This window comes from Tamandua tetradactyla, chromosome 2 (genome assembly GCF_023851605.1).
Source record: "Tamandua tetradactyla isolate mTamTet1 chromosome 2, mTamTet1.pri, whole genome shotgun sequence".
NCBI classification, from domain to species: domain Eukaryota; kingdom Metazoa; phylum Chordata; class Mammalia; order Pilosa; family Myrmecophagidae; genus Tamandua; species Tamandua tetradactyla.
In genome coordinates, this window is record NC_135328.1 from 216,787,649 (window position 1) to 216,814,093 (window position 26,445).

Genomic DNA, 26,445 nt, shown 5'->3' on the forward strand with positions numbered 1-26,445 from the left:
TCTTCTGGTAAAGAAAATATCGTTGGAATTGCAGTTTGTTTCAAGTATCGGATACCCCAACTGATGTCAAGAGAGTCAGGAGTAAAGTGGTAACTACATAGAAACGGGTATTTACTGGGAACCCAAGAATCACGTTTCATATTCTTTAGCCATTTTTCAAGTCTTTCTTTGCCATGCAGAGGAAACGGGTAAAAACTTGGCTTCTGATCTTTATTGTTTCATTCCTGGCAATTCTTACAGCAAATTGCCATGCAGTAGTGGGTATCGCTTAGCTCAGGTGAAGCCCTGGGAAAGAGGGGTTCTGCAAGAGATGCAGTCCAGCCCTTCTTGTGTTTTGTTAATATGTCTTTTTAGAGGAAATTAAGAACCCATTTCTGATGAAGGGGGATTTCATTCTGTGCCTCTTTTCGATACCATAAAGGTTTCTCTCAGCTCTGGTCAGTGCATCCCATGGCAGTTATTTAGGTTCCTCTGATATGCCATATGTTTGGGGAGTGAGTATATAAACTTCTAGGAGAAATGATTGAGTTTAAGTATTTATTAAACCCAAATGTAGAGAAACGTGTGAGGGCACATGTAGACTGAATTCAGAGACTTAAACAAGTCCTTTGCCTAGATGGTCAGATTTGTTCAAGTGGAGGAACTTCACAGCCCATTTATTTTATTATTATTTTTTTTTATTTTCAGGGCTCAGCAACAGCTCCCAGCTGCCCTCGGTGGAGCCTGCTTCAAAATCCACCTTATTTTCCTATTCAACACACTCTTTTTTTTTTTTTTTTTTTTATGATCCATAAGCACATACAAACACATTCTTACTATATGATCATTCCGTCCTTTATATAATCAGTAACTCACAATATCATCACGTAGTTGTATATTCATCATCATGATCATTTCTTAGAACATTTGCATCAATTCAGAAAAAGAAATAAAAAGAAAATAGAAAAAAATTCATACATACCCCTTACCCCACCCTTTCATTGATCACTAGCATTTCAATCTACTAAATTTATTTTAACATTTGTTCCCCCGTTACTTATTTGTAATCCATGTGTTTTACTTATCTATCGATAAGGTAGATAAAAGGAGCATCGGACACAAGGTTTTCACAATTACACAGTCACATTGTGTAAACTATATGATTATACAATCATCTTCAAGACAACCCATTTATTTTTACATAGAAAAACTATTCTCAATGTAACACCAGTTTCAGAGTTAAAAACAGTCTTACCTTTGCATGAGTTTAAAGATCAGCTGCCTATATATTTTACTGTTGCCTCTCAGTGATTCTCTGGCATATTTGAGATATTCTTCACAGCCTGTCGCTGTTTACAAGAATGCCTGATTTCTTATCCAGTGAGTACAAGTGTTAGAGTGACATTGCCCTTTTCAGAGCAAGAGTCATTACATTTTCTTTCTTGGTCATGTTGATATGAAAGGGAATAAGAAAAATGATTTCCTTTGAAAAACAAGTTACCCAGCTGAATAGTGTTGCTTTGGTTTTCTGTTGCCTGCAGCTGCTACTCTTGGAGGCAAGACCCAGCAGAGTTGGCAGTCCAGTTAATTCTTCCACACAGGACCATCTGGTTTTGTTTCTAAAGGAGGATTGAAGCATTTATTTAGACACAGTAAATGCAGAAATGGCAAAGGCAGAAGTAATTAAGGTGCTTTGGTTCCTGATTTAGGCTTTCAGAGATAGTAGATTTGAAAGTAAGCTTGTTTGGATGGTGCTAAAAACTCTTGATGAAAAATAGCTCCTACTGCCAGACAAGGTGAATGTTACCAAAATGCAATTTTATCTCAAGAGCCTTCATCTCAACAGTACCCTGTTGCTTAACCTATTGTAATGATTAGCTTAGCTTTTTTTTTTTTTTTAAGTTTTTAAATTGTTTAAAAAATAAAATTTGGTGTAGAGTGTGGGCTCTCAAGGACACTTATGGACATTTGCACACCAGTGTTTGTAGCCAGCATTATTTGTGATTGTCAAGAGATGGATAAATGTCCATCAATGGATGAGTGGCTAAACAAGCTGTGGTATATACATACAATGGAATATTATGCAGATATAAGACCGAATAAAGTCATGAAGCATATAACAATGTGGATGGACCTTGAGGACATCATACTGAGTGAAATTAGCCAGAAAAAAAAGGACAAATACTGTATGGTCTCACAAATATGCACTGACATTAATAAGTGAATTTCAAGAATTGAAGTTAATACAGGTTATCAGGAGATAGAAATAGGATAGAGATTGGGCTGTTGGTACTAAAGGAGAACAGATTGTGCATCAGGACTGATTGTAAAAATTCAGGAATGAACAGCACAATACTACCTGATTGTAGCACAATACTATAAGTACACTGAATGAAGCTGAATGTGAATATGATAGAGGAAGAAGGACTGGGGACATGTATGAAACTAGAAAGAAAGATAGAGGATAAAGACTGACACGGTATTGAGGTAGTTCATAAGAGTGGCCCCAGTATCATTGCCATATTCCTTACTAAAATGGCTTTATGAATTTGTGTACTCTCAAGAATGTGTAAAAACATGGCTTTCTGAAAGAGGTAGTGAAACAGAACGTCTGCTGCATCTGCCAGGCAAACCCAGGCCTGCCTACATTCCAGACAGGAGAAATCAGCTACAAACTGGAGCTTTTATAACACCATCCCTGTCTGTTCCCATAGTAACTCCTGCCCTGCTTGCTTTCCTATATAATCTAGAGACAAAGGGTATTTGGGGCTCAGACTTTGGACAGTAGTCCTCTGAGCCTGCTGGCAGTGAAAAGCTTGTCCAGTTCTCAGAGGCTCTAGTGCTTTCTTGTGTGGTGTTTGGCATTCTTCCTTACTTCAGTATAATTTAGGAATGCCTAAAGTGGACAATGATGGTGATTAAATATACAAATTAAAAAAATGTTTTTGTGTGCTCATTTTGGCAGCATATACACTAAAGTTGGAATGATACAGAGAAGATTAGCATGGCCCCTGCACAAGGATGACACGCAAATTTGTTACGAGTTCTATATTAAAAAAAAAAGTTTTTGCATGAGGTAGAACAAATGTCAGTATTGCATAGTGTTGAAAGCATGGTATATGGGAAAAAGTACAGTCAATGTAAGCTAGGGTCTATAGTCAACAGTAACATTGTAATATACTTCCACGGATTGTAACAAAGGCATTATGCCAAAACTAAATGTCAGCAGGTGAGGGGGTTGGGAAAGGGGTATGGATTCTGTGTGGAAGAAAAGAAAATGTCTTCAAATAGAGTGTGGAGGTGAAGGCATGTCTGTACGTTTAGGCTGGACTACATGGTATGTGAATAAAACCCTTTAAAAATGAACAGAGAGAAACATCCTAGAGAGAAATACGGAGTGAGAGATGTACCTTTTCACTGAGGGTAGAGAAATGAGAGGTCTAGCCCCTTGAAGACAGTGTGGTGGTTCCATAGGAGGCTGGGTGTGGGTATGCCATATGATCCAGAAACCCAGTTGCTCAGTATACACCTGGAGGAACTGCGTGTGAGGACAGGAATGGACATTTGCACACTGGTGTTTATAGTGGCAGTGTTCCTGATCTGCAGTGAATGGAGGTGGCCTAAGGGTACAAGGATTGAAGAACTGAAAGGGAAACTATGGTGCCTACATATAATGGCTGCAAGAAGAATGAAGTTGTGAGGCATGCAATTAGGTGAGTGAACCTGAAGAACTGTATGTTGAATGAAATGTCAGAAACAAAAAGACAAATACCACCATGCCTCAATCATATGGAATAACTAATACAGAAGTTTGGTGAACTGAAGTCAAGAGCATGGGTTATTGGTTGGGGCTTATTGTAAAGGGTCTTAGATTGTAAGCTCTTACAGCAGTCACATATATTCAAAAGGTGTAACTGTTAATTCTAAATTCTTAGGTACTGAGCTGTTTGTATATAACATGGTCTTTGAAACTTTGGGTACTTATATGACACCTGAGACTCAGAGCTCTGAACCTGTGAAAGTCTGCAGTACCCCATACAGGAACTGTTTAAAAAGTTGAAAAAGGTACCAGACTTCAACTGGAGATATAAATGAAGCTGATATGGATAGCACTAAAGTATACTAGAAGACTGGGTAAAAGATAATAGGGTCTGTATTTTAAAGCCTCAACTTCTGGGTGAGACTAAGGGATGAGATGTTTGTTTGGTGTGTAATTTGTATTTTGGGTAGTACATTTTTAATTTCATGGTCAGTTTAGTTGAACACCATCAGTACATGGAATCTTGAATACAGCTCGAGATCCTGTTGGTTTGTTCAGGTGTATGATTACCCGATAAATTCCGGAACGATTTGGGCAGTGAATAAAGAAGTATTTGTGGGGTGCCCTTGGGGGAATGGGGATAAGGGGGAGGTGTTTAACTTCCCCACTTGGAGAATTTCTGATATTCTTGCAAGCAGTGGGGACAACCATATCAGTAGGCTTAGCCCTTGATCTTGGGGTTTGCCCCTATGAAACCTATGAAACTTATTCCTGAAAAGGATAGGCCAAGCCTACTTAAAATTATGCTTAAGAGTCACCCCCAGAGAACCTCTTTTGTTGCTCAGATGTGGCCTCTCTCTCTAAGTCAACTCAGCATGTGAACTCACTGCCTTCTCTCCTACATGGAGAGTCTCCTACATGACTCCCAGGGGTGTAAATCTCCCTGGCAATGTGGGACAGAAAGCCCTGGGATAAGCGAAGACCCAGCATCAAGAGATTGAGAAAGCCTTCTTGACCAAAGGGGGAAAGAGAGAAATGAGAAAAAATAAAGTTTCGGTGGCTGAGAGATTTCAAACAGAGTTGAGAGGTTATCCTGGAGGTTATTCTTATGCGTTATATATATATATATATCCCTTATTAATTTATGTTGTGTTGGATTGTCTAGAGGGAATTAACCTGAAACTGTTGAGCTGTGTTCCAGAAGCCTGGATTCCTGAAGATGATTGTTTAATGATGTAACATTTACTTTGCGTGACTGTGTGATTGTGAGAACCTTTTGTCTGATGCTCCTCATATTCAGTTATGGACAGATGAGTAAAACAAAGGGATATAAATGAATAAATAATGGGGGGAGGGGTAAAATAAATTGGGTAGATGGAAGCACTAGTGGTCAGTGAGAGGGCGCTGTAAGGTGTATGGTATATATGAGTTTTTGAGTTTTTTCTTTTTCTGGAGTGATGCAAATGTTCTACAAAATGATCATGGTGATGAATACACAACTATGTGATGATATTGTGAGCCAATGATTGTGACCATGTATAGAAAATATGTGTGTGAAGATTTTTCTCAAAAATATATAAATAAATTAAAAAGAATGTGGGCTCTGAAGTTAGCTGCCTAGGTTCTGACTCTTGGTGTAATGCATAGCTGTGTGTCCTTGATCAGTTTACTTAGTCTTTCTGCACACTTTTGCATTGGTAAAGTGTGCGTAGCAATAGTATCTACTGAATAGGGTTATACTTAGACTGACCATATGACCTGGTGTACAGACTTTTATCCTTTATAATTATTAATCATGCTTCCTTTCATTCTCAGATATGTCCTAGTTCGTCTGGTAAATCATATGTGTCATACTTGGTATAGTGAAAAGTAAATGAGTTAACTTGTGCAAAATTCTTAGTGTGTGTTAACTGCTCAGTGAGTTTTAACTACCTTGTTTTAAAATCTTCCATCATCTGTTCTGTCTTTTCTACTTAAACTTACTTTCTGCTGCTTTTCCCTGTCTCTGCCATCAAGTAGGCTATTTAATCTAAGCTCTTTTTAATGAACTACTTCTCACCTGGAATTTTTTTTATTCCCTCTTGATTAGTCCAGCTTATGTGTGAGAAGAAACAAAGGGAGAAAATAGAATTTATTTATCTTCTTTACGTATCAAGCAGTGAATTAGGACCTGAGAATATAACAGAGGGCAAAAACAGTCAATGGTCAATGTCCTCACACAGTTTCTAGCTTGGAGGCAGAGACAGATATTAATCACACAAATATATGTAAAATTACAATTGTGCAAAGTGCTCTGAAGGGGATTTGACCTAGTCATACTGAACAAGAAAGGATCTCCTTAGAAACCTACTGTTGAGCTGTGACTTGAAGGGAAGAGTAGGAGATACCTAGGCCAGAAGAGAACTTCTCAAACAGAGCAAAGGTCGTGAACAAAGGGCTCAGTAGGGGGGAGAGAGGTATGCTCAAGGACCTGAAGAAAGTAGTGTGGTTGGGTTTAGAACTCAGGAGAGTGGTATGAGATGAGACCAGGTGGTAAAAAGATAAGCGCTAGGCTATAGAAAGGTAAAGGCTTTATAACATTTCTAGTAAGGCTTAGGTTTTAATCTAGCAAAGGAGGGAGGTAACACAAATATTTCAAGGTGGGGATTGACATAATCAATAAGAACCCTTCTGAAAAGATCATCCTGGCTACAGAGGAGAAAGAAAATTGTAGAGGTTCAAAGATTTGAAGAAACCATTCAAGAAGCCAATTGAAGTGGTCCAGGAAAGCCATACTAATGTAGTGTGAACTAAGATTGTGGTGTGGCTGGTATTAGGAAATGAATTAATTTGAGAGAAATTTATAAGGTAACAATGACAGGATTTGTTGATAGGATATGGGATGAGAGAGGAAAAGTGCTAAAGATGCTGCTAGGTGTCCAGTTTATGTTAGAGGATGGATGGTGCACCAGTCACCAAAAGACTGTCTAGAGGATGACTAATTTGGGGCAGAGTATGTGTTTGATTTGATCGTGTTATGGTGCTTTTGTGATGTCCGAGAGGAGACCTCAGTAGGCAATTGTCACATGAATCTGAAGCTAAAAGAAAGGTCTGGTAGATACGTACAGTTATGGGTACATGGACCTGAGGACTAATGGGCAGGTATGAGGTTGAGTAGGTAGAAAGTAAAGGGGGAGAAAAGAGGAGGTTGGACAGGTTGACACTGTAGAGAAAGTGGAGGAATACTTAGACCTATAGGAGGACCATGTCAGAAAAGCCAAAGTAAAAGGGTCTTAGCAGAAGGAGGGTGTGTGATCAACCCTGCCAGATGATGCTTAATGTTATATGATAAGAATACGAGAACTGTAGTGAATTTCAGAGAGGAAATTACTATGGTGAAGTAGATGTGATAGACCTGGTGCTTGTCTTCGTGGACTTTGCAGTTAGTGGAGAACTGGAACAAGATAGCAATCAATAGCAATTGTAGGGTCAATGAGGGCCAGTTTACAGGTAGAATGGGGCACAATGAGAGAGGGTCCACTTCGGGTGGGTGGGTGAGTTTTCCTGGAGTTGAGAATGTACATGTCTGAGACCCTGAGGAGAAGGAGAGGTTAGGTAAGCAAGGGTGGGGAGGGAAGATTGTTCAGGAAAGGTGGGCCCCAAGAACTGAAGAAGGTGGTGAGAGCAGGAGGGCACAGGCAGGAGCAGTAGAGGAAACTGGAGAGGAGGAATGATAGCCAGGATGTAAAGGACGTAAAGGTCTCTGTAGTCTTTCAAAAGAAGTGATGGGCATGCAGTTGTATACTTAAAAGGGTTAATTGTATGATATTTAAATGATACCTCAATAAAACATCTACAAGAAAAAAGTGGTGGGTTATCAAATATACTGGCTGGCTGCATTGGAGGACAAATTGGAAGAAAGGCAAAAAACAAATTTGTAGTAACAGTTTTGAGGCAGTTGTGTTAATCTGTTTGAGAGATGGTGGGGGCTTGAAATGAACAGGTTATGATTCAGTTAGAGCAGTGGATGACTACATTCAGAATTTGCTAGGTCGAAAAGATGAGCAAAAGGCCTGGTGTGTGCTCGGATTTTGACAAACATAAATATTTGAGGAAGAATTCATTGGACTTTCTGCCTTTATTTGGTGTGAGAGTCGGATCTTACGAAGAGTCTGGCTTGTGCAACTGAGATGATTATAACTCAGGGATTGAGAATTTAGTGGGAGGACTAAGTTTCATGAGAAAGCAAGTTTTACAGGATCCAAGAGGAGATAATCTAGAATTTTTACTTTATTTGTAGTTAATATTTTGAATTTTTACTTTATTTGTAGTTAATATGACAGGCTTTCCCCAGACTAGATAAGTTTCTTCTTCTTCTTTTTTTTTTTTTTACTATCTTTTTATCTCATAGCACAATACAGTATTGAGTATACAATAGATAAGTTATGACTGATTTAAATATATGTTATTTCTGGTTTACAGTGGTAAAGTACTTTGCTATGTTATTCCTAGTTACAGTGGTAAAGTATTTTGCCATTTAAAGTGCCTTTACATATGCTGTACTTATCACAGTAGCTCTGTGAAGTAGCCAGACAGTGTCCCCATTTTATCCACATTTCACAATAACTCAGAAGTAAAGTGATTTGCCCTAGGCAGTGCCAAGAACTCAGATCTTGACTTCTAAAAGGGTCAGTATTCCTGCAGTTCTGTCAGTGAAGTCAGGCTTGTTGGACAACAGTGAGAGGAATATGTATTTGGTTGTGAGTCTGGGAGTACTCCTTTTGGAAATGTACGCTTTGTAAGTATTTTTTTTTTTGAGTATTTTCTCTACCCAAGCATGAATAATAAATGTTTTGCAAATTTAAACATTTTTATTTTAAAAATGAAAGAAAAAAATAAAGGACAGACCATAGTGGTTCAGTGGCAGAGTTCTCATCTGCCATGCCAGAGACCCGGGTTCAGTTTCTGGTGCCTGCCCATTTAAAAAAAAAATGCATTCACATTTTCTTGAGGATTTCATTCAGTTTCATGGCTTTAAAACCCAAATTAAAAACTAAATTCTTTATCTCCAGGCTGTAACTCTCCCCCTGACCTGCCTATTCAAAATCTCTAATGTTTTTTATTGGGTTCTGAAACTTAACATGATCATACCTGAGCTTCTGATATTCTTCCCAAAATTCAGATAATTGTAATTTTATCTGTCCAGTTGTTCAGGCCAAAAGCCCGCTGGCCATTTTTTAATTCTTTCACTCACACTTCATCTCTGAGTTTATTAGCACATCCTATTTAGCTCTTGTCTTAAAAGTATAAAAAAAAAATAATGGAGGGTGGTGCAAGAGTGGCTTAGTGGCAGAATTTTCACCTGCCATGCCAGAGACCCGGGTTTGATTCCCAGTGCCTGCCCATGCCAAAATAATGATGATGATGATGATGATGATAATGATAATAATAATAATAATAATAATAATAATAATAATAATAATAATAGAGTGATGCAGATGTTCTAAAAAGTAATCATGGTGATGAATACACAACTATGTGATGATATTGTGATCCATTGATTGTACACCATGTATGGAATGTATGTGTGTGAAGATTTATCAATAAAAATGTATTTTTTAATTAAAAATATATATAAAAAATCAGTCTACTTCTACCACCCCAGTCTATCCCAACTACCTTCAACTCTTGCCTGGATTATTGCAATAAACTCCTTCACCAGACTTCCTACTACAGCCTCTATATCCATTCAGGGTTTTCTTGATGACCAGAGTAATCAGAAACCACATTGTGTCTTTCTCTGCTACTCAGTTCCCTACAGTGGGTGGAGTGCCACCTGCTACTTCTTGTCACTCCATGTCATTCAGGTAAAAAAAGGCCAAAGTCCATATACTGGTCTATAAGGCCTGACAGTATCCAGTCCTTCCTCTGCTGCTCTTTAACCTCTCTGAACTTATTGTGGCCCCCTCTCCCTCTTCCTTGAGTTTATCCAGTGCTCCTGAACTCCTGTATTTTGAATGTGCCTTACTCTCTCTTACTTTTAGATTTTAAAACACTTGTGGTTCCCTCTGCTTGCAATGCTCTCCTTCATTTGTCCTGTGTCTTCAGGGTTTCTTTTCTAATGCTGTTTTTCAAGGTCATTAACACCTTAGTGAAGCCTTTCTTGACCATTATGTTAAAAAATTATAATCTATTCCCACTCCCAGTCCCCATTTAAGATCTTGACCATTTGTATATGATAAGGAAGGCAGCCACTTACATTCCTTTGCATGTGTCTGTTTAGTTTACCAGCATCATTTGTTAAAGAGACTCTTCTTTCAGTGGACTTGGCACCCTTGTCAAAAACCAATTGTCTGAGGATGTGGCGGTTTATTTCTGCACTCCCAACTTGACTCTCTGGGTCTAATATGTCCATGTCCTAGTATCATACTGTTTTGATTACTATAGTTTTCTAAAAAGCTTTAAAATTGTGAAGTGTGAGTCCTACAGATTTGTTCTTTTTCAAGACACTTTTGGCTCTTTGGGGCCCCTTACCTGTCCATATGAATTTGATTATTGGCTTTCCCAATTCTGTAAATAAGGCTGTTGGAATTTTTATTATTTCTTTTATTTTTTTAAAGGAAAAAAATAAAGCATTAGAAAACATTAGTGAGGAAGACTAGACCTGGGACTTTGGAAAAACGATCTTCAGTATACTCAAAGCATATACAAAATAGATCAAAGACCTAAATATAAGAGCCAGAACTTTAGAAAAATATATAGGAAAACATCTTTAGGAACTTGTTTTAGGCAGGAATTTCTTAGACTTTCACCAAAAGCACAAACAACAAAAGAAAGAACAGATAGATACATTGGCTTTGTCAAGCTTAAAAATTCAAAACTTGTGTCCAAAAGACTTATCAATAAAATGAAAAGACAGCCAGCAAAATGGGAGAAAATATTTGCAAAAAACCGTATATCTGATAAGGGTTTACTATCCAGAATATGTAAAGAACTCCTTTGGCTCAACAACAAAAAAAGATGAACAACCAGTCTAAAAGTGGGCAAATTTGATTCTTGAAGATCATTGTATAAAGAAAGATATAACTTATACAGTGTGGCTGTGATTGTGAAAACCTAGTGTCTGCTTATTTTATCCAGGATATGAACAGATGAGTAAAATGTATGGATAAAAAAATAAATGAACAATACGGGGAATAAGGAGTAAAATAAATTAGGTAGGTGGAAATACTAGTGGTCAATGAGAGAGAGAGGTAAAGATGTGTGGTATATATGAGTTTTTTCTTTTTATTTCTTTTTCTGGAGTGATGCAAATGTTCTAAAAATGATAATGGTGATAAAAATACAACTATGTATGATATTATGAGCCATTGATTGTACTTCATGTGTGAACTGTGTATGTGTGTGAAGATTTGTCAATAAAAATATTAAAAAGCAATAAAAATGGGCAAAGGATTTGAGTAGACAGTTCTCTAAAGAAGATATACAAATGGCCAATAAACACATGAAAAGATGCTCAACATTAGCTGTTAGGGAAATAATGAAATAATTTCAAACTTATAGGACAGTTGGAAAAATAATACAAACTGCATACAGAGAGGACTCCCAACATATCCCTATACCTCTAAAACTTAGTTCTACCACATTTGCCGAATCATTCTGCCAATCCATCCACTTATCTGTATCTATCCATCTGTCTTTCAGTCTGTTTTCTGAACATTTGAGAGTTGGTTGTATATGCCATGCTCCTTGAACACATAATATTTCCATAGACATTTCCTAAGAAAAAAGGATATTTAGTTATGTAATTACCTTGAGCACATTTCTCAGGTTTAAGTGCATCAATGTTTTTCTTAGGTCCCGGTGATGTCCTTTTGAGCCTTAACATGCTGTTTTTAGATCCTGTCCAGAATCACACATTGCATTTGCCATTGTCTTTCTAGGTTCTCATTCTTTTTTTTTCATTGTGGGAAAATACATACAACATAAACTTTTCCATCTCAACCATTCTAAAGTATAGCATTCAGTGAGATTAATCACATTCAGTGTTTTATCTTCACCACCTTCTATTATTAGAACTTTCCCATTACCCCAAAAAGAAACCCTATACATATTATTATATATTATTCATTAATTCCTTATTGCCCCTGTCCCCCGTCTTTGTAACCTGTACTCTGCTTTCCCTGTGAGTTTGCATATTATCTAATATTTTCTTTGTAGTTACTGTAGAGCTTTAATTTAACTTCCTAAATCTCTAACAGTCTTATTTGCTGTATCATCAGTCTAACTTCAGTAGCATACGCAAACTGTACCCCTCTATTCCCTACCTTTGCGTGTAGTTCTTGTCACAAATTGCATACTTACACATTCTGAGTCTAGAACCACTGATTTATCATTACAGTTTTTGGTTTTTTTGCATTTGCTTTTTAGATTTTATAGGAAGTAAAAAGTAGAGTTAAAAACCAAAACTACTTTAGGTCTTTTTTTCTTGTGGCTTCAATCCATTTTCTGGTGTCCTTCCCTTTCTCCCCCCACAGGAGGTCCTTTAACATTTCTTGTGGTGCCATTCAAATGCTGATGAACTCCCTCAGCTTTCATTCATCTGCGAATATTGAACTTGCTTCCTCATTTTCAAGAGACAGTTTTGCCAGGTACAGAATTTTTAGTTAGGGATTTTTAGTTTTCAATACTTTAAATGTTTTGTCCCACTGTATTCTTGCTTTCATGGTCTCTGATGAGAAATCGGCATTTGCAGTCTTACAGAGTTTCCCTTGTATGTGGCATGTTGCTTCTCTCTTCTGACTTTAATTCTCTCTTTACCTTTGGCATTTGACAGTTAGATTATAATATATTGCATTGTGGGTCTTTTTAGATTTATCCAGTTTGAAGTTCATTGTGTTACTGGACAAAGCCTGTGGATTCTTTTGCCCAATGTGCTCATTAATCAATTCCTGAGACACTGGGGTTTCAAAGAGAGAAGGAGTTTATTACTAGGCGCGTAGTAAGAGAGCCTTCCCAAAACCTGTTTCCCTGAGTTTAGGGGGTTTAAGGTTTTTAAGGAATAGGGACCAGAATGGGGAACACAGGCTGGCTCAGTGCCAAGCCAATGAGGGGTGGGGATGTGGGCCAGCAAGGGCGCCAAGGAAGCCTAACATTTTTAAGTGGCCTTTTTCTTGCATTGGCACTTGCCCTATTACTGCAATCCTTTATATGTTTTCTAGAGCTTCGAGAAAGCAATTTTTGCTGATTCTTACTAGTTGTTGAACATTTCTCAGCCTGCGCTCTTGATCAGGGCAGGACCTTTGTTTGCTTTTTAAAGTATCTTTTGTGGTATTTCCTGCTTCACTGGATTAAACACGGATTGGCAGAGACATTTTTCAAAACTGTTTATTTTCTTATCAGAAAAATATGTCCCTTTTGGAAGCCAAGGATACAGAGTGAGTGTGTTTCCTGCATCTTTTTGTGTGAATTAGCAGCCTGGCTCTGTGCCGTGTAGTATAACAAGGTAGCCATGCAGAACTGGTGGCTCTGGCAGTACAGGTAGCAACAGGGTTATAGTCAGGTCAGATAGGTTTTCGCTTTGTGAGGACTGCTTTCAAATCCTGGCCTTGCCCTGAGAACTGTGAGGCCTTTTCCCAATAGTCTCATCCCAGTTTCAGTTTTGCAGTGTGTTGTAAAGTGGGGGTAATGACCCGTGTCTGATTTACTTCATTATGTTGTTAGAAGCAAAATAATGACAGGGAGCTGCTTTGTAAAACCTATGTTGCTACAAAGACATTGTTGTATAGTGTATTTTATAGATTATTTGTAGGCTTTAGAAGAGACAAAACCCCTTTTCAGTGCCATCTGGTTAGTTTCTGGATCCTCTTGCTCCAGTGCCCTATCGTTGGTATGTAATGGTCAGTGTATAATGAGATTCGGAAAATTGGATTAGTAGGGTAATTGCAAAGGACTGATCTTTATTCTGGAGCCAATGTAAATGTTTACTGGGTTGAAAAAATTTTTTCAATCTGTATGCCTTTTATTTATTTTCTTTGCCTTATTGCACCGGCTAGAACTTCAAGAACAATGTCGAATAGAAATTGTGAGAGCAAACATCTTCTTTTTTGCTATTATTAGGGGGGAGCATTTAATTTTTCATCATTATTATATATGATGTTAGTTATAGCTTTTTCAGATGATTTTTATTATATTAAGTAAGTTCCCTTCTTTCTTTGCTGAGTTTTAAAAAAATAAGTGGTGGTTTAATTTTGTCCTGCTTTTTTTGCATCTACTGAAATGATTCATAATGGTTTTCTATTTTAGTCTGTTGACATATTGAATTATATTGATTACTTTTTTCCAAGTGAACATTATTCTAAGTTTTAATTTAAAAATTAAATTTTTTGAGGCAAAGTGGTCTAAATGGGAGCAAAAACTGACTTTCTTATGAAGTAAACTAGGTAAAAATTAAGAATAGGTGCAAAAGATGGATTCCATAAATAAGTCTCTCTTTCCTATCCTTTTTATTTAAAAAGTAGTTTCCCCTTTATTAATCCCTTGCATTAGTATGGCAATGTTATAACAACATTATTATAATTGTATTATTACCAGTAGCTGTTTGTTTTTAAGCTGTGCATTTATTGTCACAATCAACTTTTTTTTTTCTTTTTTATGAAAATAACATACTCATTTGTTAAACCCTACCTTCTCTGTATAACTCCACCATCACCTTTGATTTTTCTCCCACTCTTTAGGGATATTTGGGTTATGCCCAATTTGACTTTTTCATGTTGGAAAGCACAGCTGTTGATAATATGGGATAAAGAGATGGAACCAGTTGATATTCTGGAGAGGTTGGCCCTTCTGCATTTCAGGTCTTATCTAGTGTGGGACCCATCTGGAGGTGTAGGTTCCTGAAAAGTTACCCTGGTGCATAGAACTTTTGTAGACTCTTATATATTGTACTGAGTGTTCTTTAGGATTGTGAGGAATTGTTTTATTTGAGGGTTGGCAAGCTATTGGTAGGTCGCAATGTCTCACTGAAGCTTGCATAAGAGTGACATCCAGAATAGCCTCTCGAGTCTATTTGGACTCTCTCAACCACTGATACCTTATTTGTTACACTTCTTTTCCTCCTTTTGGTTAGGGTGGCATTGTTGATCCCACGCCGCCAGGGAGACTTTCAGCCCTGTATGTCATGTCCCACATAGGAAGGGATACTTGGTTGAATTTTGTCTTGGATTGTCAGAGTTCTTAGTTATCTGAAAGTTGTCCATTTATATAGTCTCCTGGATTTCATTTTGTGGATGTCTTCTCTTTTCTTTCCTGAATTTTTATTTCTTGCTTACTCTTGGCAAAAACAACTCTACCTCCATAAGGAGTAATGTTAAATGTACCATTTCAACTTAATGTTTAAAATAACATTTTTACACAATTTTCTGGATATCATATTGTTCTAGGGAGAATGATCTTTTCTTCAACTTATCAGAAGTGTTTTTTCCTGAACTGCAACTGAGAGCAGGTATTTACCCTAAGTTCCTTATTCTTCATAGACTCCCAGTTGACCTTGATATGTTTTACATTTCGATTGTTATCTGGATTGTTATCTGACATTTTTCTTTCTTACATGATGGATTTGTTCATGCTCTAAATTTAAGCCTAGAGGAAAAAGTCATTTATCTTTTTGTGCATTTTCATTTGCTAATGTAGTGGCCTGCAAGGATTTGGGAGTTGATTATTATCTGTTCAGCAGATGTACATCAAGGAAAACTTTTGTAGGCCCTGGAATAATTTTTCCTGTTCTTGAAATAAGTTTAGAAAATTGAAATCCTTTCTGGAAACATATATCCTTTGGAGATGGAAGTAAGCTAGGCTTGTGCCGTATGCTTTCAGTGAAACTTTCTGTGTTTGCTTATAGGTTGTCAGCATTATCATTCATCTGCCTACCTCACAGAGTTTGTTGTCTATATTTATATTTTCTGTAAATGTCTAGGGATTTTTAATGTCCTTATGGGAAGATCTTTTCTGGAATCAGGTTTGACTTAAAAGCTTTGGAGAGAGTTTATGATAATTTTTATGATTTTGGTATGTATCAAATTTGAGGCATATAATTGGAAAACAAAATGATTTGTTTGCTATCTAAAGGCAATCAATTTTTTGTTTGTTTGCATGCATTCTTTCCTATCTGTCCCATTAACATGAGAAACAGATGGTTGTCAAATTATTTTCTGCCTTTTGCATTGCGGACCAGGACCATGAGTTTACCCTCTTTGTTTCTTTAGTTCCTAACACTGAGTATTTATAAAGTATTTAGTAGAGATTGTTGATTGAATACAGTGAGATATTGGGAAGATGATAGAAAAACTGCAAATGGGAAATGATTGGTTATTATGACTGTTCCAAAACTGATTTATTAACAAAGCAAGTTTTTTCTCTATTAAAATTTTATAAGAATTAGGTTGGATTGGAGTTTGAGATTCAGTTTTCTGATGGTAATCTCTTAAAAAGTTGAGATTTTCCTGTTGTGTTTAGTTCTGTGGAGGAACTTATTAGGGAAGCTTTTAACAGTGGAAATTTAGAAGAATGTAAAAAATATGTAATTGTTAAACTTTGGTGCATCTGGTTGTCTGGGTGAGTGGAGAGTATGTTGGAGTTCTGTGTGTGGATTTTGTTTTATTTTTGCAACTGTCCTATTAAACTTATTTTTTTTTCTTACTTTGTCCTATTAAAATTTAAAATAAAAGTTTAAACAAACCATGCCAAAAAGCCCACCTAGTATTTTTCAAAGATGAAAGGTTGTTCTGGAAGCTATTATGTTTTGTTAAAGCAGAAACATTATATATCTCTAGAGAAACCACTTTTATTTGAAAATAACTAAGATGGTAGACTTAGATGATATGTAAAATGTAATTGAAGGCAAAAGAATCTTGCTTTGATGTTGTCACTTTCATTTGAGTTAAATCTTATGTTTTTTTCTTTTCCTTGAGAGGAGTTTTGAGAGTTGGAACAGTCTTCAGCTGGAAGTTTGATGTAGGTGGAATGCATGAGTCGTATGATATTGCATTTGCGACATCCTGAGACATTTTCAGAGGCTGACCAGATTATTTTGTTTTTCAGGTGGAAATAATTTTTATTACAGGTTCTTTCCTCTTTAAATTAATATTGTGGGTTATGAAGTTCCTTTTGTATAGGTGTACATATTATATGTTGTCCACCAGAGTACGATATAGTACTCTATATGTTAATGTTAAACATAGAATGTTAAACCAAAATCAATTTCTCTCTCTCTTTTCTGTCCTAAATAGCATTTTTGAAACGTTAGGGTTGTTGGAGTGGTTGGATTTTCCCTGGGATTGAGTGAGAAATTCAGAAGACTGAAGCCCAGGCTTACTGTCTACCTTTCACGGAGGCCTAGCCGTGAGAGGACAGAAGAAGGCACGTGGCGAATCATGACAGCTGACAAAGACAAAGACAAAGACAAAGAGAAGGACAGAGACCGAGATCGGGACCGAGAAAGAGATAAAAGAGACAAAGCAAGAGAGAGTGAGAATTCAAGACCTCGCCGCAGCTGTACCTTGGAAGGAGGAGCCAAAAATTATGCCGAGAGTGATCACAGTGAAGATGAGGACAATGACAACAATAGTGCCACCACCACAGAGGAGTCCACGAAGAAGAACAAAAAGAAACCACCAAAAAAAAAATCCCGTTATGAAAGGACAGATACTGGCGAGATAACGTCCTATATTACTGAGGATGATGTTGTCTATAGACCAGGAGGTAAGACGGGGCATTACATTTCGGGCTTTACCATGTTTGTGGTTGAAAAATGGGATCTACATTTAAATGAAACAAATACGTCTTTTACATGTGACAAAAGGAAGCTTGGAGCTCAGAGCCTAGAATGCAGTTTGGTGTGGGAAAACTTGACGTTGTAAATACTTGGTCCATGCTTAGTCAGTTGGGTTGTGCTTACCTTATCTAGGTCTTCTGTCCTGGTTTTGCGTTTTTCAGTTCTACCCTTGTTTTCTCATGCTGCTTATTCTCTCATTTGCCATCTGCTTAGTGATTTTAATCTTTTCAGCTTCATCCTTGTTTTTTATCTTCTACCACAAAACAGGTTGTGGTGACCCTGCAAAATGAAATACATGATGGTGACAGGATTTGTGGAAATGAAAATTTATATTGTAGAATTGACAAGAAGCATTTTAATTAGCCTTCACACCAGTTTATTGCTCTTGTTAACCTTCTTTTCCGAAATATTGAGCTTTAACCTCTCTAATCAGTGGTAATAGTTGAAGCCAACTTCCCTGCTTGATTTTCCAGAAATTGTAATATGGCCATGTTGAGGTTTATAGGATTACTGAAAAAGAGACAGAGTAATCTTTCAGATGAGATGCTGGTAACAGATCACTCAAACCTGTTGGATACTGGAAAAGCTCTCCCTTTTAACTTAATGTATTGTGTATTAAGATGTTTTTCTTACAGAAACCAGTACAACTAGCTAAAATCAGTTTGTTCCGATTACTTATGTTGCTTAGGAGTAACATGTAATTTCATATGAGATATAATTAACAGATTATAAGCAGCACAGTTTGCTGCTTTCCTAGGATGGGAGATAAAAGAGACTATGCTAATTTATACCATTAATCAGGTACATTCATTTTACTGAGAAGTGCTGTCACTATTCTGAACATCACATAAAGTTATGGATTATTTCCCCATGTAGATGTTAGTTGAGAATTTCAAAAGATGTTCAGAAGGGTGGGCAATGGTGGCTCAGTGGCATAGTTCTCATCTGCCATGCCGGAGACCCGGGTTTGATTCCCAGTGCCTGCCATTGTTAAAAATAAGTATATATTCAGTATTAAAATTTTTACAAATTGGTATTCACAAGTCTTGTATTATATCATATCAACTATAATTTTTCCTGTGACTCTCTCATTTACCCTAGATATATCCTTCACAATTTCTGAGGAGATACTTATGTGGTATAATCAAAGTTAATATTTTAGAGAAGTTAGAGCTCTGCTATAGAGATTTAGTAATGTGTAGATTGCAGTACTATCAGTATTTATCTTTGACTTAGACTTAGATAGTAAAAATGAATTTCTTAATAACTGAAGAATCTCTAATATAGAATTACCAAACTGCTTGTAATCTGTCCATTTAGTTCTTGATCATGAGAAAGGAAAGGAATGTGTTAATTCCTTTAGGTATAGATTATTTGATAATAATTTAAAAACAAGGAAAGAAAGATGTAGTTGTCATTCCTATCTCTGTAAATATAGCAGTTTAGTAAAAATATCAGTGGCTAATGTGATCACTTGGATTATTGCCGAAAACCAGCTAGCTGCCTTGTACAGTATTAAGCAGCAGTCTTTCTTAAAGTGTATCATATGGAACATCACTCCTAATAAATGACAATAGGGATTCTTCTTCCAGGAGTTTGTAGTGAAGAATGTGGGGGGAATGCACATATTCTCCCCCTCTGAAAATTCCTTCAGTTAAGCAAACCTTGTTAACATTAGAACTTATTGTTTTTCCCATTTATGTGACAGTAGCACCCTAAATCTGCTATCTGAATAAAACAGAGCAAAGCACAGTTTGATAAGCATTGCACATTCATTTTGTACTGCCTATAGAATAATAGAAAATCCTGTTTATATTCTCTCATATGAACTGATATTTCCATTTCAGAAGAATGTGTGGAGGAAGATTGCTAAGAGTTTATTCATAAAACAGTAAGTTCCTAATAAAGTTTGTTTATTTATTGTGAAGAATAACATATATACAGAAAAGCGATAAATTTCAAAGCACACCACAGTGATTAGTTATAGAACAGATTTCAAAGTTTGGTATGGGTTATAGTTCTACAATTTTAGGTTTTTCCTTTTGGCTGCTCTAAGACACTGGAGGCTAAAAGAAATATTAATAAAATGACTCAGGAGTCATACGCATTTGTTAAGTCCTATCTTCTCTTTTATATCTCCACGTTCTCTTTTGATCTTTTTTTTTTTAATTATTTTTTATTGGTATGTTATATATTCACATACCATGTAATGATCCGAAGTATACAGTCAATGATTCACGATATCATCATACAATATCGTCATACAGCTGTGCATTTATCATCACAGTCAACTCGTTTTTTACTTTTTGTGAAAAATAACATATATACAAAGAAGCAGTAAATTTCAAAGCATAAGGCAACAATTAGTTTTCAGAGTTTAACATAGGTTGCAATGCCACAAGTTTGGGTTTTTACTTCTAGCAGCTCTAAGATACTGGAGGCTAAAAGAAATATCAGTATGACGATTCAGGAATCATACTTGTTTGTTAAACCTTACCTTCTCTGTATAACTTCATCATTACCATCTTTCCCCTACTCTTTAGGGGTATTTGGACTATGTCCATTCTAACTTCTTCACTTTGGAAGGAAGGGGCTGTTGATAATATGGGATGGGGGATGGAACTAGTTGATGTTCTGGAGAGGCCGGCCTCTCTGCATTTCGGAACATCTCTCGTCCAGGGACCCATCTGAAGGGTGTATGTTTCTGGAAAGTTACAGTAGTGCATGGCCACTCTTATGCTTACTTCAGTTAGACATTGCTACTTGTAACTTGCCAAGCCCCAACCAAAACCATTGGCCTGTCACAGTATTCTGGTTTCTACTACAATATGTATAGTGTGTATGTCATAATACATGTTGAATGAGTAAGTCTCTAAAAGCCTCTGAAAACATTACTAATTAATGACGTGGAAGTTAGAGTACTTCTGAAATTCCAGCTTGAATCATTCATTTCCCAATGACTGATATATTCCTTAAACAAACCAAGAAAAAATATTGTATTTTGCCCTTGTATCTAATCTGACTTCTATGTTTTCTGTTAACCCTTACTCTACTTTTGAGATGACTGTCCAAGTATTAAATTAAGTGATTATAACGAGTTGTGTGCAGTCATAGTTCTCGTATAGACTTCTTTAGCATGGGTTATTGATTTCTAAATTCTTCTGTGGTTAGCATATTAATTTTTTGGATTTTCATTTGGATGATATGAAGTTTGATTCTTTCATTCCTGATCTAGGAATAGGTCAAAAAATTAAATGAAATTACTGGGAGTTTTCTTTTCCTTCATTTTGACATACGAGTGTTGCTTGCTGTTAGTATACAGTAACATGTTCTTTATAAATTACCTGTTAAGGTGATTCTCTATTTCATGTATTGTTGTAGCAACTGATACTTTTTCCTCTGACTCTTGTTTACTCTAGATATGTTCCCAGAATAACAGAAATCTTTTGCCATATACATGAGGAGAAAGAAAAAAATCAAGTCTGGATTTTCAAGTCTATTAGATCTGTATCCCTTTTATTTTTTGTGAACTAGGTGTAGAAATCAAGTTTACATAAAGATAATTTTTTTGGGGGTGGTGGTGCATGGTCTGTGAATCGAACCTGGGTCTCCCACATGGAAGGTGAGCATTCTACCACTGAACTACTCATGCACCCAAAGATACATTTTTGTATATAAAAAACAAAGAACTTTTGAGTTTGTGGTTTATGGCATATTAGGGAGAAATAACCCCTCCTCTCTGTTTTCTCAATATTGTTAGGAATTGGGGACTTGAACTGAAAAATAACTTGGATATTAGAATCGGTTAAACAGTAAACACTAAGTGTTAAAATTTGTTGATTCAAGTGGAAATTAAGCTTGAAAAACTCCAAGCTAAGCCAAATGAAATCTGGAGATCTATTTTGAAACAAAATGGAATATTTTTTTTTTCTAAAAGTAGACACAAATGTAATGTTGAGTAAATGAAACCAGACACAAAAGGATATAATACTGCATGATTACATTTATTTAAAGCTAAAAATTAGATAAGACAAATCCTTATTGTTTCAAGTTAGCATGGGGTTTATGGACACTGGTGCTTGGAGGAAGGCCTTTAGGGAACCTCATGAGTTCTGGCTATGGCTTTTTTTTTTTTTTCTTCATTGGCAGGCACCAGGAACCAAACCCAGGTCTCTGGCATGCAGGCGAGAACTCTGCCATTGAGCCACTGTTCCCTGCCCTCTGGTCATGTTTTGTCTTTCGATGATGGTTCTGGTTTGCTCACTTTGTGAAGATTTATCATATACTTTTTTGTATGTATGTTGTACTTAAGTGAAAAATTTACTTAAATAGAAAAGTAAAGTTAATATTATAGTATTTTCTTAAGGGATAATCTTCCTTTAATTCAAGATCCTATTTAAGAAAAGTGAGTCACCAGTGTTTTAACATCCTAACATTTGGCTACTGGTTCTTTGCTGAGGTGTTGGGCTATAATACTTAAGCAGTTGAATTTGGTTTTAAACTCTTGATTCTCTGAATCACGGCAAGTTTATTTAAGATAGTCACTCAGACACACAAAGATTCCCATGCCCAAGTAAAGCAAAACATTGACATTTGGTGTTCTGGGACATAAATTTTTTGGCAGGTAAAGCTCATTTAAATTTAAGTTTTTATCTATGTTTCTTATATTTAGAAGAATTTGACATATATGTGATGTGTTATTAAATGTATCTTGAGACATTCATATTTTGGGGCAAGGATGAAGTTTTTCTGATTATTGCAAGGATATTTTCCATAGCAAGAATTGTGAATTCTACCATAAAGGCACTTTTTGGGCAACCTTCAGTGATGGTGGTTTGACGCCTATTACAAGCTCATTTGCATTTAATAGGCTTAATATTAATCTGCTCAGAGTCTTTCAATAGATTTCTGTTGCCTGTAGTATCAAGTCCAAAATCTTTGCTTGGCACATTCGATCTTCTGTGATCTGAAATTGTGTATGTATGTGTGCGTTTATATTTATTTAATTTTTTTAAAAAGAGATGTTGCAGGGTAGTGCAATGTAAAAAAAAATGGAGCGAGAGAGAGATGTTGTGGAACAATCATGAATTAAATACAGGATTCCCATATGCCACCAACACCTTCCATTGTTTGTTACAATTTATGATAGCACATTTTAATAATTGTACTATTAACCAAAGTCTGTGGTTTAACTAGGATTCATTGTCTATGTAGTATAGTTCCATGGCCTTTTCTTAAAAATCTTTATTTTGTAACCATATCTAACATTTCCCATTTAATTACATTCAGATGTGTGTTTCATTACTGTTAATTGCATTTGTAATGTGATACCATTACTAAAACATTCCCATCATGGTAGATAGGAACCATGTACTTTTTTTTTTTATGCTTTATGGTGGGGGTCTCATTTCATTCTTTTTCCTTGTGAGTATTCCATTATTGTAGCACCATTTGATGAATTTTTGTTTGTTTGTTTGCTTGTTTATTTTGTTTTGGGGAAGTACATGGGCTGGAAATTGAACCTGGGTCTCCTGTATGGCAAGAATTCTACCACTGAACTATTCTTGCATCCCCCAGAACCCTGTGCATTTTAAAGCCTTAGCTTCTCATTCCTTATCCCCACACTGTTCCCTCATAACCTATAATGTAGATTCTGACTCTGTGAGTTAGCTTTCTCTAATTGTTTCAAAACAGTGAGATCACTGCCCTTTTGTGCCTGGCTTTTTTCACTCAACATGATGTCTTCAGTGTTTATGCATGTTTCATGTGTCAGGATTTCTTTCCTTTTTACAGCTGAATATTCCATTGTATGTATATAATATATTTTGTTTATCCAGTCATCAGTTGATGAATACTTGGGTTGTTTCCATCTTTTAGCAATTGTGAATAATGCTTCCATTAACATCAGTGTGCAAATGTTTGAGTCCCTGTTTTCAGTTGTTTGGGGTATATACTTACTTGTGGGATAGCTGAATCGTATTTGCATTTCCCTGATGGTTAATGAGATTGAGCATCTTTTCATGTACTTTCTGCCCATTTGTGTATCTTCTTGGGGGAGATGGCTGTTCAGATCTTTTGTCCATTTTTAAATTGGGTTGTTTGTCTTTTCATTGTTTATTTCTTTATATATATTAGATATTAGTCCTTTATTGGATATGTGATTTTCAAATATTTTCTCTTTGTATAGATTTTCATTTTACTTTAATGATAAAATCCTTTGATGAACAGAAGTTTTTAATTTTGATGAAGTGCCATTTATCTTTTTTTTTTCTTTTGTTTCAAGTACTTTGGGTATAAAATCAAAGAAACTATTCCCTAACACAAGGTCCTGAAGATGCTTCCTTATGTGTTCTTCTAGGAGTTTGATAGTTCTAGCTCTTATATTTAGGTTTTTGATCCATTTTGAGCTGATTTTTGTATATGGTGTGAAGTACAGGCTCTCCTTTTTCTTCCTTTCTTTTTTTTTCTCACAAATTTAGATCCAGTTTTCCTAGCACCATTTGTTGAATGCACTATTCTTTTCTCAATTTAGTAATCTTTGCCACTATTATAGTCAGGGTAGGGAAACAGAACCGACAGAAGATATATGTAAATAGGAGTCTCTATAAAGTGTCCCATGCAACCATATGGATGCACAAGTCCAAACTCTGCAGGGCAGGCCTTGAGCAGCCAACTCCTATGAAGATCTATAAATTTCCCAGGAGAGGCTGGCAGGCTGAAGCAGAGAGGGAAACATTCTCTTCTCTTTTCTGACTCTTCCTGTTAAACCTCTGACTGATTAAATTAAAATTTCACTCATTGCAGAAGATACCCCCACCTTAGCTGACCTCGGGTATAATCAGCCATAGATGAAATCCATGTGCTAATGATTTATACCCACAGCAGCAAAACAGCTGGGCACTATCATCTGGGCAAGTTGACAACTGAACCTAATTATCAAAGCCACCTTATCAAAAATCAGTTGGTGGGTTGATTTCTGAGCTCTTGATTCTATTCCATTGGTGTGTATGTCTGTTCTTGTGCCAGCACCATGCCAGTACCATGCTGTTTTGATTCATGAGGCTTTGAAATAAGTTTCAAGATCAGGAAGTGTGAGAATCCTCCAACTCATTCTACTTTTTCAAGATGGCTTTAGCTATTTGGGGCCCCTTATCCTTCCATATGAATTTTATGGTTGGCCCTCCCGTTTCTTCAAAGAAGGCTGTTAGAATTTTTATTAGGATTATGTTGTATCTGTAAATTGCTTTGGGTGAAATTGACATCTTAATAATACTGAGTCTTCTAATTCATGAACATGGAATGTCCGTCCATTTATTAAAGTCTTTGATTTCTTTTAGCAAATGTTTTATGTTTTTCTGTGTACAAGTCCTTTATCCCCTTGGCTAGATTTATTCCTGGATATTTGATTTTTTTAGTTGCGATTGTAAATGGCATTTAAAAAAAATCTTCTTCTGAGTGTTCACTTACTATTGTATAGAGACACTTGATTTTGGGATGTTGATCTACCCTGTCACATTTCCAAATTCATTTATTAGCCCTAGGAGCTTTGTTGTGGATTTTTCACTATTTTCAGTATATAGGATCATATCATTTGCAAATACAGAAAGTTTTACTTCTTCCTTTACAATTTGGATGGCTTTTATTTATTTTTCTTGCCTAATTGCTCTGGCTGAAACTTCCAGTATAATGTTAAATAACAGTGGTGACAGTGGGCATCACATCCTTTTATTGTTCCTGGCCTTAGTTGTTCATTGTTTAGTAGGATGTTAACACTGGGCTTTTCATATATGCCTTTTATCATGTTGAAGAAGTTTCCTTCTATTCCTAGTATTTGAAGTGTTTTTATCAAGAAAGGGTCCCATATTTTGTCAGAATGCTTTTTCTGAATTGGGATGATCATTTTTTTTTTAAACTTCATTCTTTTAAGTGTATTTATTTGTGCAATCATCGGTAGACCTTACTGTTAGTGGGAGGCAGCAGTGAGACAGGAAGAGCTTTCTTACTAGGTAAACTTGAGTTTGAGCAACTGCTTTAGCACTTGTGGTTGGTATCCTTGGAACAGTTAATGTTTCTGAGCTACAGTTTCTCATCAATAAAATGGAAAAATTTATGTAGTTTAATTACGTTGTAGCATACTATTAATTGTAGGTTATGTTAATTAGGTTTTAACGTACTGTTTCTATTGAATTTTTAATTTGAGATCATCTTTTTCTAAGCCCCAAAAAATGATTGCCTAGTATTCAAATTCCGCTTCTGTAAATAAGAATTCTTTGGCACATTAAAAATTATTGCGTTACGTTATCTCTGTGAAGTTAGGTGAAACAAGAGAAAATGAAATTCTAAAATAATTCTAACCATAGATGAAGGTAATGGGAATATGAAGAATAATTAACCATGTGTTTTTAGATTTCACAATGGTGGGATTATTAAGCATAGTTTCAGCATGTACCCTAGCCAGTTGCAGCTTTCTTTTTGACCTCAGCTTGACATCCTTTTGGAGTCTTTTAGACATACAGCATCTCACGTTCTGCTCCACATCTACTGAATTAGAATCTGCATTTTCATAAGAATTCATATAATTTAAATATACATTAAAGTTTAAGAATCACTGATGTACATCATTGCTTCCCAGTCTTTTTCAAGTCAAGGCACAACTAGAAAATCAGTTCATTGCCTTAAGGGCTGAGAGGAACAGGGTATCTCAGCACACCTGTCATGCATTTGGGAAAGATTGGTTAGGAAGGTCTGCCTCTAATTTAGGCAGCTCAAACATCTTTTTTAAAGGGAAAGAAAGATAAGATCTCATGGCTTAGGTTTTGAAGTGAAATGCAATACGTACAGTTCAAGAGGAACAGAGGTGGCTTCAGAACTAAATTCTTACCAGTCACCTGGAAAC

At 36.2% G+C, this 26,445-nt stretch overlaps 1 protein-coding gene and 1 non-coding gene across 9 annotated transcripts in view; both read left to right on the top strand.

Moving 5' to 3' along the window:
- Positions 1-26,445, top strand: part of RERE (arginine-glutamic acid dipeptide repeats) — a 636,739-nt gene that overhangs the window by 220,636 nt on the left and 389,658 nt on the right. For 6 of the 8 annotated variants that reach the window (XM_077151415.1, XM_077151419.1, XM_077151413.1 and 3 more), the window contains exon 2: positions 17,005-17,476. In XM_077151415.1, coding sequence (XP_077007530.1) covers positions 17,149-17,476 — 328 coding nt within the window. In that variant the 5' untranslated portion in view covers positions 17,005-17,148. Of the gene's footprint in view, positions 1-12,255; positions 12,370-15,159; positions 15,222-17,004; positions 17,477-26,445 lie in introns of all 8 variants that reach the window. The other 2 variants (XM_077151416.1, XM_077151414.1) reach the window with 2 other exon arrangements.
- On the top strand, positions 2,929-3,035 carry LOC143675208 (U6 spliceosomal RNA). The gene has a single exon (XR_013171451.1). It is a non-coding gene; the product is annotated as a U6 spliceosomal RNA (small nuclear RNA).